General features: G+C 36.7%; 3 protein-coding genes across 3 annotated transcripts; 2 read left to right on the top strand and 1 right to left on the bottom strand.

Annotated features, from left to right (window-relative positions):
• The first annotated feature begins 657 nt into the window (after positions 1 to 657).
• On the top strand, positions 658 to 3,966 carry LOC106420112 (receptor-like protein kinase 7). The gene is made up of 2 exons (XM_013860951.3): positions 658 to 3,354; positions 3,431 to 3,966. Exons 1-2 carry the CDS (start codon positions 804 to 806, stop codon positions 3,802 to 3,804), a joined length of 2,925 nt encoding a protein of 974 aa, XP_013716405.2. The 5' UTR covers positions 658 to 803; the 3' UTR covers positions 3,805 to 3,966.
• Positions 3,967 to 4,915: 949 nt separating this feature from the next.
• LOC111212633 (protein FAM135B) lies at positions 4,916 to 9,540 on the bottom strand. Its single transcript, XM_022714206.2, has 15 exons — positions 9,201 to 9,540; positions 8,728 to 8,983; positions 8,558 to 8,646; positions 8,326 to 8,480; positions 7,998 to 8,251; positions 7,866 to 7,920; positions 7,404 to 7,640; positions 7,184 to 7,314; positions 6,918 to 7,101; positions 6,778 to 6,837; positions 6,444 to 6,692; positions 6,037 to 6,295; positions 5,744 to 5,949; positions 5,614 to 5,664; positions 4,916 to 5,383 (listed from the first exon to the last, which is right to left on the bottom strand). Exons 2-15 carry the CDS (start codon positions 8,904 to 8,906, stop codon positions 5,081 to 5,083), a joined length of 2,412 nt encoding a protein of 803 aa, XP_022569927.1. The 5' UTR covers positions 8,907 to 8,983; positions 9,201 to 9,540; the 3' UTR covers positions 4,916 to 5,080.
• Positions 9,541 to 12,392: 2,852 nt separating this feature from the next.
• On the top strand, positions 12,393 to 15,440 carry LOC111198560 (amino acid permease 8). Its single transcript, XM_022714202.2, has 6 exons — positions 12,393 to 12,814; positions 12,946 to 13,039; positions 13,144 to 13,358; positions 13,664 to 13,806; positions 14,162 to 14,389; positions 14,921 to 15,440. Exons 1-6 carry the CDS (start codon positions 12,418 to 12,420, stop codon positions 15,344 to 15,346), a joined length of 1,503 nt encoding a protein of 500 aa, XP_022569923.2. The 5' UTR covers positions 12,393 to 12,417; the 3' UTR covers positions 15,347 to 15,440.
• Positions 15,441 to 15,686: the final 246 nt, after the last annotated feature.

Raw genomic sequence — 15,686 nt, 5'->3', positions numbered from 1 at the left:
ATTGAATGTAATTTTGGTTTCATATGGTTTTGTTTTTATTTAAGTTTTACTAACATACATATTATATAGTTTTTTGGGATATAATATATTTAGTTTAGTTTTGTTCTCACTTGATGTTACTTTAATATGAAAACTGTTACATAAATATTGAACTCCATTTCCATAACATAATGTTGATGTTTGGGAACAAGATTTTTTTTTTTTTAAAAAGTTGCAACCTAATAATGCCTTTTTGGTCAATACTCTATTAAGTAGATACGGTCCTACTCCTGTGGACATGGATTCAATTTTGTGTACACATTTCTTCAATATTTTTAAATTCTCTGTCAGTTTCATTATTTATAAGGATGGTCAAAGAAAACCAAGAAAAATAATACATAATATTAAGTATCAATCAAAATGCTCCTATATTTCAACACAATTGCTGTATAATCAGAAAATAAAATAGTATTCAAGGGTCCCGCTTCATAAACTCATATTATTATTCCAGTAGCTATAGTTTTTTTCTCAACACTGAATACTTCCAGTATTAAAAAAACAACGATTCCAGACCATAGTTTAATCGAAGGTAATTAGATCAGCACCATATAAAATAATGATGTCATTATCAATAAAAAATATAAAAGTGAAGAATATACACAGTCCACAAGATAAGCCAAATTTGAATATTTAATGGTTAGCAGCAGATAAGAACTTTGCTTCAAAGCGGCGACGCATTTTATCGCGCCACACCTCTCTCCGATGTGAAAGAAACAAAAGCTCTCCCCCCCCCCACCTTAACTTCAACCACCGTCTCTCTCGACATGTCTCCGGCGTCTCGTAATTTTGGATTCTTCTTCTTCTTCTTCCTCGTCCTCTCTCCGTTCTCCATCGTTTCCTCCGACGACCTCCAAGTCCTACTCAAGATCAAATCATCTCTCCTCGACTCAAACCCTGGCGTTCTAGATTCATGGAACTCCGGCGTCGGTCCCTGTTCCTTCGCCGGAGTAACATGCAATTCCAACGGCTCCGTTACAGAGATTGACCTCTCTCGCCGCGGCTTATCAGGAAAATTCCCGTTCCCTTTCCTCTGCGATCTCATGTCTCTCGAGAAGCTCTCTCTCGGATTCAACTCACTCTCGGGCCCCGTCCCGAGCGACATGAACAACTGCACGAAGCTCAAGTACTTGGATCTCGGCAACAACTTCTTCTCCGGCCCCTTCCCTGATCTCTCCTCTCTGGCTCACTTACAGTATCTCTACCTAAACAGCAGCGCGTTCTCAGGCGCCTTCCCGTGGAAATCTCTCCAAAACGCGATAGAGCTCGTCGTTTTAAGCCTCGGGGACAATCCCTTAGATACGACGCCGTTTCCTGAAGAAATCGTTTCTCTGACGAAACTGACGTGGCTTTACTTGTCCAACTGCAGCATCACCGGCGTAATCCCTCCGAAAATCGGAGACTTGACGGAGCTTCAGAGCTTGGAGATCTCCGACAGCTTTCTCACCGGCGTTATCCCCCTGGAGATCGTGAAGCTCAACAAACTCTGGCGGTTAGAGATTTACAACAACAACTTAACCGGGAAGATTCCTCCCGGTTTTGGCACCATGACGAATCTCACTTTCTTAGATATTTCAACGAACAGTCTCGAAGGAGATTTATCGGAGCTCAGATCGTTAACCAATTTAATTTCGTTACAGCTCTTCGAAAACCGGTTAACCGGCGAGATTCCACCCGAGTTCGGAGAGTTTAAATATCTAGTCAATCTCTCTCTGTATACCAACAAGCTAACCGGTCCGATCCCTCAAGGACTCGGTTCGCTAGCCGATTTTGATTTCATCGATGCGTCTGAGAATCAGTTAACCGGACCGATCCCCCCGGATATGTGCAAGAAAGGGAAGATGACAGCTGTCCTTCTGTTACAAAACAATCTCACGGGATCCATACCTGAGACGTACGCCGACTGTTTGACTCTGGAACGGTTCAGAGTTAGCAATAACTCGTTAACCGGAACAGTTCCGGTTAAACTCTGGGGGTTACCGAAGGTGGTGATTATCGACTTAGCTAAGAACAACTTCGAAGGTCCGGTCACGGGAGATATAAACAACGCGAAGATGCTCGGAACGCTGAATCTAGCGTTCAACAAGTTCTCCGATGAGCTGCCTGAGGAGATCGGTGACGTGGAGGCTCTGACTAAAGTTGAGATTAATGATAACCGGTTCTCCGGGGAGATCCCGAGATCCATCGGGAAGCTGAAGGGGCTAAGCAGTTTAAAGATGCAGAGCAACGGCTTCTCCGGCTCCATACCGGACACGATCGGATCGTGTTCGGCCCTCAGCGATCTCAACATGGCTGAAAACTCGATGTCGGGAGAGATACCGCACACGCTGGGATCACTCCCGACACTCAATGCTCTGAATCTTTCCGACAACAAGCTTTCCGGGAAGATTCCGGAGAGCTTGTCGTCTTTAAGGCTTAGCCTTCTTGATCTGTCGAACAACAAGTTATCAGGTCGCGTCCCGTTGAGTTTGTCGTCTTACAACGGCAGCTTCAACGGGAACCCTGGACTCTGCAGCATGACGATCAAGTCGTTAAACCGTTGCGTTAACTCTCCAGGATCGCGTCGCGGCGACACTCGCATCTTTGTGCTTTGCATAGTTCTCGGTTCGCTGATCTTGCTAGCCTCTCTTGTGTGTTTCTTGTACCTCAAGAAAAGCGAGAAGAAGGAAAGGAAAAGAACGTTGAGACACGAGTCTTGGAGTATAAAGTCGTTCAGGAAGATGAGTTTCACCGAAGACGATATCATCGATTCGATCAAAGAAGAGAATTTAATCGGCAGAGGAGGTTGCGGAGATGTGTACAGAGTAGTACTCGGCGATGGTAAAGAACTCGCTGTGAAACACATTCGAACTAGTACTAGCACAGAGAAGAACTTCAGCAGCACGTTACCTATCCTAACTGAGAAGGAAGGAAGGTCTAAAGAGTTCGAGACAGAGGTGCAGACACTAAGCTCGATACGACACTTAAACGTGGTGAAACTCTATTGTAGCATCACTAGCGACGACTCGAGCTTGCTGGTGTACGAGTACATGCCTAATGGGAGCTTGTACGACATGCTTCACACGTGCAAGAAGTCGAATCTCGGTTGGGAAACGCGGTATGATATAGCACTTGGTGCAGCCAAAGGGCTTGAGTACTTGCATCATGGATACGAGAGGCCGGTGATTCACCGTGATGTTAAGTCGAGTAACATATTGCTAGATGAGTCCTTCAAGCCTAGGATCGCTGATTTTGGTCTTGCCAAGATTCTTCAGACCAACAATGGTGATCTTCATTCCACTCATGTCGTTGCAGGAACATATGGTTATATAGCTCCAGGTAATGAGACTTTAAAACTCTTATTAACCAACCACCTTGTTATTTTATTTTTTTAACATTAAAGTTGTTGTTGCAGAGTATGGATACTCGTCGAAAGTGAATGAGAAATGCGATGTGTATAGCTTTGGAGTTGTGTTAATGGAGCTAGTAACGGGGAAGAAACCGATAGAGGCGGAGTTTGGAGAGAGCAAAGACATAGTGAATTGGGTTAGTAACAATCTGAAGAGCAAAGAGAGTGTTATGGAGATCGTGGACAAGAAGATAGGAGAGATGTATAGAGAAGATGCAATCAAGTTGCTGAGAGTTGCTATCCTCTGTACTGCGAGACAGCCTGGACTAAGGCCGACGATGAGGAGCGTGGTTCATATGATAGAGGACGCGGAACCGTGTAGATTGATGGGTATTGTGATTAGCAAAGAGAGTGATGTGAAGATTAAAGAAACAAGTTGATGATTGGGTATGTTTTTGGTAACTATGAAACTTATAGAGAAGACTTCATCTAAATTTGGTAAGACTAAGTGTAGATGGAGAATGTGACTCTAGTCCTGGTGGTTATGAACTATTAGGATCTCTCATGTAAACTATTTCTTGTAATTGTAGAATTTTGGTTGAGTTTGAGGGTCTCCGACTTAGTTGATGCAAGTCAGCAGCCAACTACTATGTAAAATTTATATTCTAGATGCAGTATAATTGGCTACAATAAATGCATATTAGACTGATAAAATAATGACTACGATCACACTACAAGCAATCAGTTTGTTATGACTTCTCAAAACGAAACCAAATCCAATTTGAATTCTTGTGATGAAATAACAATTATCAGTTTTATTATCGTGTAGTGCCACCGTCCCTTATAATTTGTAATAGCCAAATGTATTATCTACGTGTGCTCAAAACTTGTAGTTGCCAACTTTGACCAACTCAAAAAGAGAAGATTTTAAAGAAAAAGAGGTTTTATCGTATTCCTTCGCTATCAGACAGACAATAATGTTTTGTGTCCATCAGCGATAAACCTCTTTTCTTTTATTCTAAGGGGATGTGACATATAAGCATTATAGAATTTTGAATTTTACATTAGATTGAAGAAATAACGTAGTCTAAAAACAGGTGTTCACATGTGCATTTGCATAATACCCGTGATAGAACAGCCTTGATACAGACAAACATCATATTTGCATTAGTTACAAAACATTTTGATAAGAAACTAATTCGCCATACCTAATACATTGCCACAAGACTAATCTGGCTAACTAACAAATTTAAAAGCCGTCTCCCCACCATCTTTTTGTTCCCTTGTTTTGCAATTCAATTCAAAGAATGCAGCAACATATAAGCCAATATTTAATAGCAGACTCAAAAGCATTAAACAAAGTAATCACATGATGCACTACTCATAGTGAAACACTAAGAAAAGTATATGCATTCATGAGAGGATACGTGGTGGGCAAAAAGTCCACTCTCCACTACATGGCCTAGCTTTGTTAGTGGTTTCAACTTGATATCTGTAAACCAATCTAAAGTGTCACAACAATCATTAGCGATCCATAGAGATTCTAGAAGCTAACAAGTAAACACCATACATAGACCACAGTTGATGGTAACATACAAAATAACAGCTTCTGCTGCAACAAAAGAGTTAACTACTACTAATATACAACATTTTTTGTATCATTCTCTATCTAAAAAAAAAAAGAGATAAAGAATTCTCAGTAACCAAGATTTTTTGTCAGCGGAATAGATCTTGGAATGACCACATTATGAATCTTGCAAAGATATCAGACTCCAAGAACTCGATGTGAGCAGCTCGACCAATGAACGAGTTGAGGTTACGACCATACAAGGTTGTGTCGAAGTTGACGTCGCAGCGCATGAACACTCTCTGGTGGTGAGGTGTTTCAGGGGATGGCCCACGTATTTGGTCCATACAGTTATTAAGCATCTCCAAGAACGCGGCTCCTCTTTTTGAGTTGTCGAAAGAAGCTGGTTGGCACGATTGGATCCTAGCTGAGTGATATGGAACATACCCATCCTGCGATAACCAAAAAAGATAATTACAACTAGCATCAAATCTAGCAAGATATTTGTATCTTTTGACCAACACATCCTTATTGCATTAATTAGTTAGTATTATGTTCAAAAATCTCTAGACGGTAATTAGGAGTTTAATAGAGGAGTATTAATTAGGCGAACCACTGATGGATGTCTAGACCACTTTTTTGAATGCCTAAACCGATTTTTAGAACACTGATGTTAATGTACCTGAGGTGAAGACAGGAGAATTATGTTCTTGAAACCGTCAAGAGTCTTTTGCTGAAAAGAGTTTCAGAACTGACATTAGAACCAGAGAATGGTACCAAATCTTGATGAAAATGTTAAGATCTTTCTCTACCTTGCAGAGCTTGTAAAAGAAAGTATTCTGAAGATCAGGATCATCAGTGAGCGTAAGCTGATGAATAACCTGAGTACTCTTTAACTTCTTCAGGAGCCAAAGCCCAGAGTTAAACAATGAGTTTGAACTGTACAGATAACCCAAGTGTGGACCGGAAAGCGATATGTAAGTATATAGATACTTCCTGTATGGATCCATCAAACTATCTGCAACAAAGAGACAAAGATAAAACACAAAACAGAACAAACTGTTTTTTTTTTTAGAAAAAAAAAGAGAATTGTCTAGATTCTTACCTGCTAGTGCAGTTCTGATGATGACATTGCCGATTGAATGTCCAACAAAACTCAGCTTGACCTTTTTCAACCGCCCGTATCTCGAATGTTTGTCCATTTTCCTCTTGAAGAAAGAAACAACTTCCTGCGCAAGCCTCTGCCCCATTTCCCTGAAATCTCCATGTGTTTTGTCCTCGTTTGCCTCGGACATGAGACACTCTATCTTTGGATCAATGAGGAGCCACTGGTTCCGAATAAGCCTTAGGTCTAAGTGATGCCCCTATAGTAGTTAACAAAAATCTATCATGTAAATGAATAACAAACTGAAAATATACAAAAGAAAGTGGTAACTGCAAAATTAAAAGAGGAAAAATAAATTGAACAATATGGACAATGATTATTCACTAAAAATTCTAAATGGTACTTGCCTGGAAACCATGAACAAAAACAACAATCTTCAGCTCACGTCCACCATGCTGTGAGTTATTATGTTTTCTTGTCCCGCTCTCGTCATCATGCCCATTAAGTAAGCTGGAATCGATTTTGTCAACATGTCTCATGTACGAGTTTTCACTGAATGTACGCCTTGGTGCATTCCAGACACGTTCAATTATAACAATAGGAACTCGCATAGGATCACCAAATATATGCATGTCTTGCACCGTTCGGTTGTTAATCTGCAACATCATTAGTTGTCACACAAATGAATTATTATTACAACTTATAAAGCCAACACGAAGCAGAGAAGGAAGAAAAACAAACCCGCATTTGTGCAATACTTCGACGGTGAAGCTCAGCGCGAGTGGCTGCAACTTGCGCAGGCTGCATAAGAGCAAAATATTGGATGAATAGAGAGAGCCAAGCTTTGCATTCCAATGGACTACTGTAAATTATAAACTCACATCATTCAGCTTCAACGCACTTGTGACTCTTTTGTGGGAACTATGGTTTGAAGTATCATCCACTCCACTTATAAAGTGATGTGGCATTTCAACCTTGGAGTACACCATCCATATTGACCACTCAGCTCTTCGATCCTTCGTCCAGGTATCTCGAAGATATTCCAAGATTTTTGTGTTATTATCCCTGAAAAGGACAAATAAAACCAATGATCATCAGAAACAGTATATATATAAACAATCTGAACCTGCAAGGTAAGAGAAGTTACCGATGAAATGTCAGAAAGGTATTCCAGAGATAATGGAGCTGAGTGCCCAGTAAGTGGAATGTGCGAGAGAGATGCTCCTTTGAGAAGTTATGAAGCCAGTCATCACTTTCTAAATCAAGTGAGGTTTTTAACTGTTGTGCCAAAAATGGAAGAAACATGTTCATAGTGAAAACAAAAACAATAGATAAAGAACACTCTGCTGCAAAATAAAAGCAAGGACCTCAAGATTGTTTTGTTGCTTGCCTTGTCCTGAACCTTCAACATCAACAGTTTTTTCCGTTGAAGCAGCGTCAGATAAAAGAGTTTTGTCCATAGTGGATACAAACTCAGACAAGTCGATTGTTTGGTCAATGGCCTTGCTGAGTTTTGGCATTTCTTCGAGTAAAGTGTCACGAGCTCCGAGTAAGGCTTTCACGAATGACACCAGCTTGTCAGCAGGAGCTATCTGAGCAAAGGCCTAGTGAGTTACAAAACAATCAAGAGAAATAGAGTAAGAATCTCGAGAAAGAGAGGCATTACTACAAAACAAACAAGATACTCAATAAAGTTCTTTTGTAACATTAATTAACTAATTGAAGAGTTGCTAATCAATTAGAAAAATATTGTTTAGAAAGAAAAAAATCAATTTGGTCAATCAAGTAAAAGTTTGGCTATGATGATAAGATAGTGTAAGCACACATACTTTCTTGGAAGACTGAGAATTACCGCTGGATAAACTTTTACCACTACTCGCATCACTGCACCAAAACATAATTGATATATTTAACTGAAGAGGCGGTGAACGATGCAGAATCCAAAAATGTAAGCGGCTTACCTTGAAAAAACTGCAGGCCGTTTGTAAGAAGCGGATTTCATGACGCTGACGTGGACGCTAACATCGATGAGAACGGCGTGAAAGGTGTCAAAGTGGACCGGGCAGTAAGAGTGGACGCCTGAGAGGGCTTTAGGAGGAATGCGAAAATCATGAACTGATGCAGGAGAATCATCTGAGTGAGCGAGTGATATATTCTCCACGATTGGAGAATATAAAAGCTCGAACCTCAGTATAACAGCAGATGTAGCTGGCCCCTGCATCATCATTTACTAAGGTCAACCAAGTAGACACCATTAAGCACACGACTAGAAAAAGAAAGAATAGGTACCTCGTATCTTTGCAGGGGCATAGTGAAAGAGACCATCATGCAGAGACGAACGTCCTGCCTAGCGTATTTGATGCGGAAGGGCTGCGTTAAGAAACTGTTGTCTTTGTCATCTATCTTCCAGACTCCAGAAGAGTCGTTTGAGCTTGAATCAAGAGCTGTGGTATATATTGATTCTCATTGTGTAAATTATACTCTTGCCAAATGATTGAGAAATGGAGAAGAGAGTAACTACCTTCATACTGAACGACTCGTGAAGGAATCCCACAGGATTTGTTGTTATCACCATCCTCCCATCTCATGCTGATTTTTATTTGGTACCATCTAAGAGAATTAAAAGAATCAGAGACAGGATACAAAATACTCAAAGGTAAGAATAAATGAGATGGTGATAATAGTGTGTACCCTTGCTGGAAGAGATCAAGGTTGTGGAACCTATGGATATAAACAGCGATTTCTTGAACAGTGTCGACCATGAGAACAGGCTTGACCACCCTGGTGGCTACGTAAGGGTGGGCATCAAGAGTCTTGGTTTGCCTACTTCGTTGGCTGAGTCCAATTAACCATCCAAGACGCTTTAACATATGGTAGGAACGAACTCACATCACCCTTGTTACAACTTTGGGATGTGTGTGTCTGTGTTTCAGAATCAATGAAAACCCTGAAGATAAAAGCAAACAACACAAAAGTCTGAGATTGATTAATTAAAGCCGTCTAAGGTCAACAGCTAAAAAAAACCCCCAATCTGAAGCTGGTGAGTTGCAAATGTATTTTCGAAAAGCTAAAACTACATTCCCCTAAATACTAAACGATGGCAGGAGATAACAGAGTCGTATAACTTGAAGAATATGACAAAAGATAAACGTAGCTACATTTACCTCGAAATGGAAGAGAATAATATCAATGGCAGAGCAGAAAGGACAAAGGAACCAAGATCTGACGATTCAGATAAATATGGAAACGGAGATTTGCTAGGGTTTTCTCTTTTCCTAGGACAAACCCTTTAGCAGCAGAAGAAACACAGAGGGGGCAAAAAGATTAAAAAAAAAAAAAAAGAACAGAGGATCTGGGAACGTTACAAATGATGATGGTAGGGAACAAACAAACAAGATGTTATGTCGAGAGACTCAAAAAAGGATTTCTGAAAGCAAAAAAGTTTTACTCAGATTTTTATTACTTTTGTCGGGTAAAAGAAAGATGAATGGATGAATGAATGTTCATGCGACAACACTATTTCCTATGTGTTTGATATTTTGACTCTATCTCTTTATTTTTCACAAGGGATCTGGTCCGAAAAAGAATAAATGTTTTTTTTATTTTTCTGAAAATAATGCCCGGTTTAGTTCAGTAGTTTATCAGGCCCATGTAGGAGTTTATAAGAGCACTCCTATTAAAGATATATTTTTCCGTGTTTATGCACTACATTTTTTTTTTTCTATTTATTGATAAGTTTAACTTATTTTGTAGTTTATATATTTGAAATACAAATATAATATTATTTTAAATTACGTTATTTTGTTACCTTAATTAAATATTTTATTTTGGGTATAATAATTTGGATCGGCTAAGTTATTTTTGGTATGTTGAGTTGTATATATTTTCCAATTGAATTTTAATTATACTAACTCAGATTATATATAATTAATTTTATTTTCTCAAATTTCTAAATATGTATTTAATAATTGATATATATTTTTGGCTTAAATTTATGAGAAAATTTTGAAGTGTTTATCAGAATTTGTATAAGTGAATCAAATTAAAATCTTTTAAAACCACGTCGACCATTAGAGTTTTATAACTTAATAGTAACCTAATTACTTTTATTAAATACCATATTTATAGGAAAACAATTTGCTAATAGAATTGGATTTGAGATAATTACTTGTTTATTTTTATATATATTGAAACATTCACGTAGTATTAGGCTTGAGAATGTATAATTATGAAAATAAAAATTGTATAAAAATGTGAGAGAGTTTGTTTAAAATAAGAGATTGAATAACTATCCAAAAAATAAATATTATTTAAGAAAATTTATAATTAAGAGAAAAGAACTTTCTTTAGTATATTAAAGTAAATATTGATTTAGTAACTAAATTGACTTTTTCTTATGAAAAAAATTATTATATTTTAAATAAAAAATATTTAACTAACGTTATTAACAATCATAGAAAAACGTTCTTAAACAAAAAGTATCTAGAAAATTTTATGAAAGTGATATTTTGTATAAAATGAAATTCATTTTTTTAATAATATGTTTTAAATATCAAAAATCACTATATTTTTGTTTTTAAGATTATTTTTGATACTAAATTCCTATATGATATATGATTTTATAAAAAAAATATTAAGAAAAACGAAAATATAAATATATAATATTAGTAATGGCAATTAGTAAAATAGTTTATGAAATTGAGATTTATATAAAATGAAATTTCTTATTGTCAATTACATGTTTTATATATAACAAATCACTATGTATTTTGGGCAATTCTCTCAAATAACCATTTTTAAGTTTTTGTCACAAAAATAACACTCAAGAAAGAAAATGACCAAAATAGCTCTTTTTTATTTTGAAATTTTTAATATTTTTTTTATTAAATTTGAAACCATATCTCCAAAATCCTACCCCTTAACTCTAAACCATAAGTCTAGATTAGTTAACCCTAGGATAAAAATATATTTTTACCATTTAAAAAAACTTATTTTAGTCATTTTTTTCATTATAGCTGTTTTTGTGACAAAAACTTAAAAATGGCTATCGTTGGGAATTTCTCATGTATTTTTACTTTTAAGATATTTTCTTTTTGATACTATTTTTTTATACTAAATTTCTATATGATATTGATATGATTATATATATATACATATATATTAAAAAGAAAATAAAAATAGTTTATAGATATTTTCCCTTTTTATTTAAAAAAAAAACTAAATATTCATAAAAACTAAAGTAGAAATTTTGATAATGACAATAAAAAAATAATATTAATTCATTAAGGTTAGTAATGTAATATACCATTATGAGAATTAACGTGAGTCGCAACACATAAAAACTGATTTCTCAAATAATATTATAGAGATATATTATATATGTGTATGTAATTGCGATCGATCAAATTGAATTGTTTTTCAAGAAAATGAAAGAGAGAACGAAAAAGGGATGAGACACTGAAATTATACGTTTGGCTTTCAAAATTCATTAGAATAATTAAGCTTTTTTCTTATGTCAAGAGATGGTTCTATTATTCAAACCATAGATGGTTTGGGAAGGTAGACCAATATAACATAACCACAACAATTAAATCACGATAAAACGATTTTGCAGTTCATCAACAACTGTGTTCTGAGTCCCGTGAATGAAGGAGATCTTGAAGAACTGAAATCTTCCTTTGAATGATGCAAACTTCTTCAATTATGTTGAGAAGTTTGACCATATTTACAATTCATCAATTATGAACTAATTGTTTTACCGTCTAATCAAAATACTGATAGGTTGTGTGTCGTATAATACTTTCTGTTGTCCAATGTCTGGAAAGAAACGACACGAAAATTCAGCATTGGAATAAGCTTTAGTCTCAAGCTTTTGATCTCTTGTTTATACTTGTGTTTATTCTTCTTCTTTTATTCTATCCGTTACAAAATAATATCATCCTGATCGAATAAGTGACAAAGTAGATAATACGACTTTATATGCATCAGTCGTTTCGAATTTCACACACAAACACATGCCCCAAGCACGTATCCTATGATCAACACTAAGAGTCATCTCAAGACCGTCTCTCGTCTTCACCTAGATGCTTTAGCGCACTATATGATATCAAATACATAATTAATCATTTATTCTTCAACCACCAAGAAAAGCGATTTGATATTAGATTTGATTTTGCTATAAAGAACGAATCGACTTACCTTTTTTCTGCTATTTCTTGGTTAAAGTTATTCCTTGAATTATTGTATCTATTTACTACTTCCTTTTCGAACATGCTTTGTAAATTGTAATTATTGTTATTGACCCTGCCAAAAAGAGAGGTTAAAAAGTCTCCAAAATATCATAAACATTGACGTTAGTACAACTACATCATCTATATATCTATGTATATAGATATGTCATTTACTCTTCATTGGCTATCCTTATATCACTTTCCTCTCTTCCTCGGTTTTTCTCCTCTAGAAATGAAAAGCTTCCACACTGAGTATAATCCCTCGGCCGTGGAAGCCGCCGGGAATAACTTCGACGACGATGGTCGGGAGAAGAGAACGGGGACGGTGATGACGGCAAGTGCTCACATTATCACTGCTGTGATAGGTTCCGGAGTCTTGTCCTTGGCTTGGGCTATAGCACAACTTGGTTGGGTGGCAGGAACAGTGATTTTGGTAACTTTTGCCGTTATAAATTACTTCACATCTACAATGCTTGCCGACTGTTATCGATCTCCGGACACAGGAATACGTAATTATAATTACATGGACGTTGTCAGAGCTTACCTTGGTATGAATATATAGCATTATTAACTCAGCTACTACTTTGGACCTTTGGTATTTGTTTTAACGACAGTAGTAACCAAAAAGGTATGTTGACTTGTTTTATTTCAAACAAAACAAAAAACCACAAAACGACAGGTGGTTGGAAAGTGAAGCTATGTGGTCTGGCACAGTACGGGAGTCTAGTAGGGATCACTATTGGTTACACCATCACTGCCTCCATAAGCTTAGTGTAAGTTACAACTTATGATTTATTTTGATATATAATGTCACATGCATGGTTACTACATGTTTTGAAGAAAATATTAAAGTCTTGTTTGATGTTGTATTGGGTAGAGCGATAGGGAAAGCAAATTGTTTTCATGAAAAGGGACATGGTGCAAAATGTTCCGTATCGAATTATCCACTCATGGCGGCGTTTGGTATCATCCAGATTGTTCTTAGTCAGATTCATAATTTTCACAAGCTCTCTTTTCTCTCCATTATCGCCACCGTTATGTCCTTCTCTTATGCATCCATCGGAATTGGCTTGGCCTTGGCCGCTCTGGCAAGTACGTTTTCCCTTCCTATCTTATGTTTGACTGTCGAAATATATTTGTAGAACATTCTCAAGCTATTTCTAAACCCTATGCAAATATTTTGATGTATATACATTTTTGTTGTCTAGTTTTCAGTTTTCTTTATTGAAAAGTAGGAGCTCTGAAATATGTCTATATACATGTATATTGTACATTCAAAAGTTTGTTTGTATAAAATCATCTGGATCTAGGCCTAATTATAGAATTCTCATAGATTTGTAAGATGATAGATATATGCGAATCTTCAAACTAATGGCTAAAGCGGTATGATATGAAAGGTGGGAAGGTTGGTAAGACGGATCTGACGGGCACGGTGGTTGGAGTAGACGTAACTGCGTCTGACAAAATATGGAGGTCGTTTCAAGCAGCTGGAGACATTGCCTTTTCGTACGCATTTTCCGTTGTTCTCGTTGAGATTCAGGCATGCATTCTTTCAATTAGAGATGTTGGTGGTCACAAAATATGAAAATAGTGTCTAGCAATTTTGGCTATCATTTGTATTTAAATCGCAGAATATATGTGTTGGTTGGAATAATGACTTCACATTGTTATTATGTTTATTTGAAAAAAAAAATGCTATTAGGTTTCTTATCAAGAATTTGAAAAAAAAATGCTATTAGGTTTCTTATCAAGAATTTGAAAAAAAAAAAGGTTTTCTTATCAAGAATTATTTTTTACTTCTTAACGTTAATGGTGGATAGATTAGAGTTAATATGATGTATAGTAGCTCTTAAAGACAGTGTTGCTCATATATATGCTTGTTTCCTCTTTTGTAGGATACACTGAGATCAAGCCCACCAGAGAACAAAGTCATGAAAAAAGCAAGCCTTGCTGGAGTTTCAACTACAACTGGTTTCTACATCTTATGTGGCTGCATCGGATATGCTGCTTTTGGAAACCAAGCCCCTGGAGACTTCCTAACTGACTTTGGTTTTTATGAGCCTTACTGGCTCATTGATTTTGCTAATGCTTGCATTGCTGTCCACCTAATCGCAGCCTATCAGGTAACTCATTAAAAAGTGAGAGTTTCGAACTATTCTCATGGCTGGATCTGAGATTCTGGAGACTATAAATATCTTTTTTAAAATTAAAATTTTTGTTTTTCATAATTTTGAGGTCTAAGGCCATCATTAACGCTGAAACTCCACATGTTTTTTTTTTTTTTTTTTCTGGGTAAAAAAAAAAAATTAAAGACCAACCAATTGCGGGCCGCCACGTATCAGTGGGGCCCGCAAACAGTTCAAAAACCCACCGACCAGCGATCCTTATTTTGGGTTTCCTGTAACCGATTTTTTTCCTTTTTTGTGGCCCCCTCCCACCTAAAAACCCCACTAAAAACCCTTTCCCCCTCCCGATAATCCTGCTGTAAGTCTTTGTATATAATTTCCATAAAAAAATGAAGGTCAATTCCAATGTTTTACTAGGATTACAAAAAAGCATTAGTAGCTACTTTGAGTTACCACTCACAATTTTGAAGTTACCTAAGGCTCAAGAAAAATAAAACAGAACATTGATGATGTTATTGTAATGGGCAGGTGTTTGCACAACCAATATTCCAGTTTATTGAGAAGAAATGCAACAAAGCGTGGCCAGAAAGCAACTTTATCACCAAAGATTATTCGATAAACATACCATTGCTAGGGAAATGTCGCATCAACTTCTTCAGATTGGTCTGGAGGTCAACCTATGTGATTTTGACAACAGTTGCAGCAATGATATTCCCCTTCTTCAACGCGATCTTGGGCCTTATCGGAGCACTCACATTCTGGCCGCTAACAGTTTACTTCCCAGTGGAGATGCACATCTCGCAGAAAAAGGTTAAGAAGTATACTATGAGATGGATAGGGTTGAAACTCCTTGTATTGGTTTGTTTGGTTGTTTCGCTCCTAGCTGCAGTAGGATCCATTGTCGGCCTCATAAGTAGTGTAAAGGCATACAAGCCTTTCCACAATTTAGATTAGTTACTTGTAACCTAAGCTATTTGAATACATAGTTAATAACGAACTATGTACGATGAGAATATGGAAGAACGAATGGATACATAGTTAATGACGAGCTATATTATTCATATAAAGTGTTAATTAACTTGTTACAACTTAAGAATTATAATCAAAGAATCTACAATGGGGACTCAAGCTAGATGTTTAAAATAGTGAAAGTGATAATCCCTTATAGATTAATTGAATAACATTTGAAAAGATATAACCTCAATTTTTAATAATTAAAAAAGACTCTTTGCTTATGTGTCAATCAATTAGGTAGTTAATTAGTCCTACGTGTCAGCTTCACATTGAAATTGAA

This window comes from Brassica napus, chromosome C8, assembly GCF_020379485.1.
Source record: "Brassica napus cultivar Da-Ae chromosome C8, Da-Ae, whole genome shotgun sequence".
Lineage (NCBI taxonomy): Eukaryota > Viridiplantae > Streptophyta > Magnoliopsida > Brassicales > Brassicaceae > Brassica > Brassica napus.
The sequence above is the reverse complement of the archived record's forward strand: the minus strand, read 5'-3'. Positions and strand labels throughout refer to the sequence as shown.

Coding starts and splice junctions, on each gene's coding strand:
- LOC106420112 (XM_013860951.3), top strand. CDS start 804: ATGTCTCCGGCGTCTCGTAATTTTGGATTCTTCTTCTTCTTCTTCCTC. Junction 3,355..3,430: donor ATATGGTTATATAGCTCCAG/GTAATGAGACTT, acceptor TTGTTGTTGCAG/AGTATGGATACTCGTCGAAA.
- LOC111212633 (XM_022714206.2), bottom strand. CDS start 8,906: ATGTTAAAGCGTCTTGGATGGTTAATTGGACTCAGCCAACGAAGTAGG. Junction 8,481..8,557: donor ACGAGTCGTTCAGTATGAAG/GTAGTTACTCTC, acceptor TATATACCACAG/CTCTTGATTCAAGCTCAAAC. Junction 5,950..6,036: donor CATCAGAACTGCACTAGCAG/GTAAGAATCTAG, acceptor TCTTTGTTGCAG/ATAGTTTGATGGATCCATAC.
- LOC111198560 (XM_022714202.2), top strand. CDS start 12,418: ATGTATATAGATATGTCATTTACTCTTCATTGGCTATCCTTATATCAC. Junction 12,815..12,945: donor CGTTGTCAGAGCTTACCTTG/GTATGAATATAT, acceptor ACAAAACGACAG/GTGGTTGGAAAGTGAAGCTA. Junction 13,040..13,143: donor ACTGCCTCCATAAGCTTAGT/GTAAGTTACAAC, acceptor TGTATTGGGTAG/AGCGATAGGGAAAGCAAATT.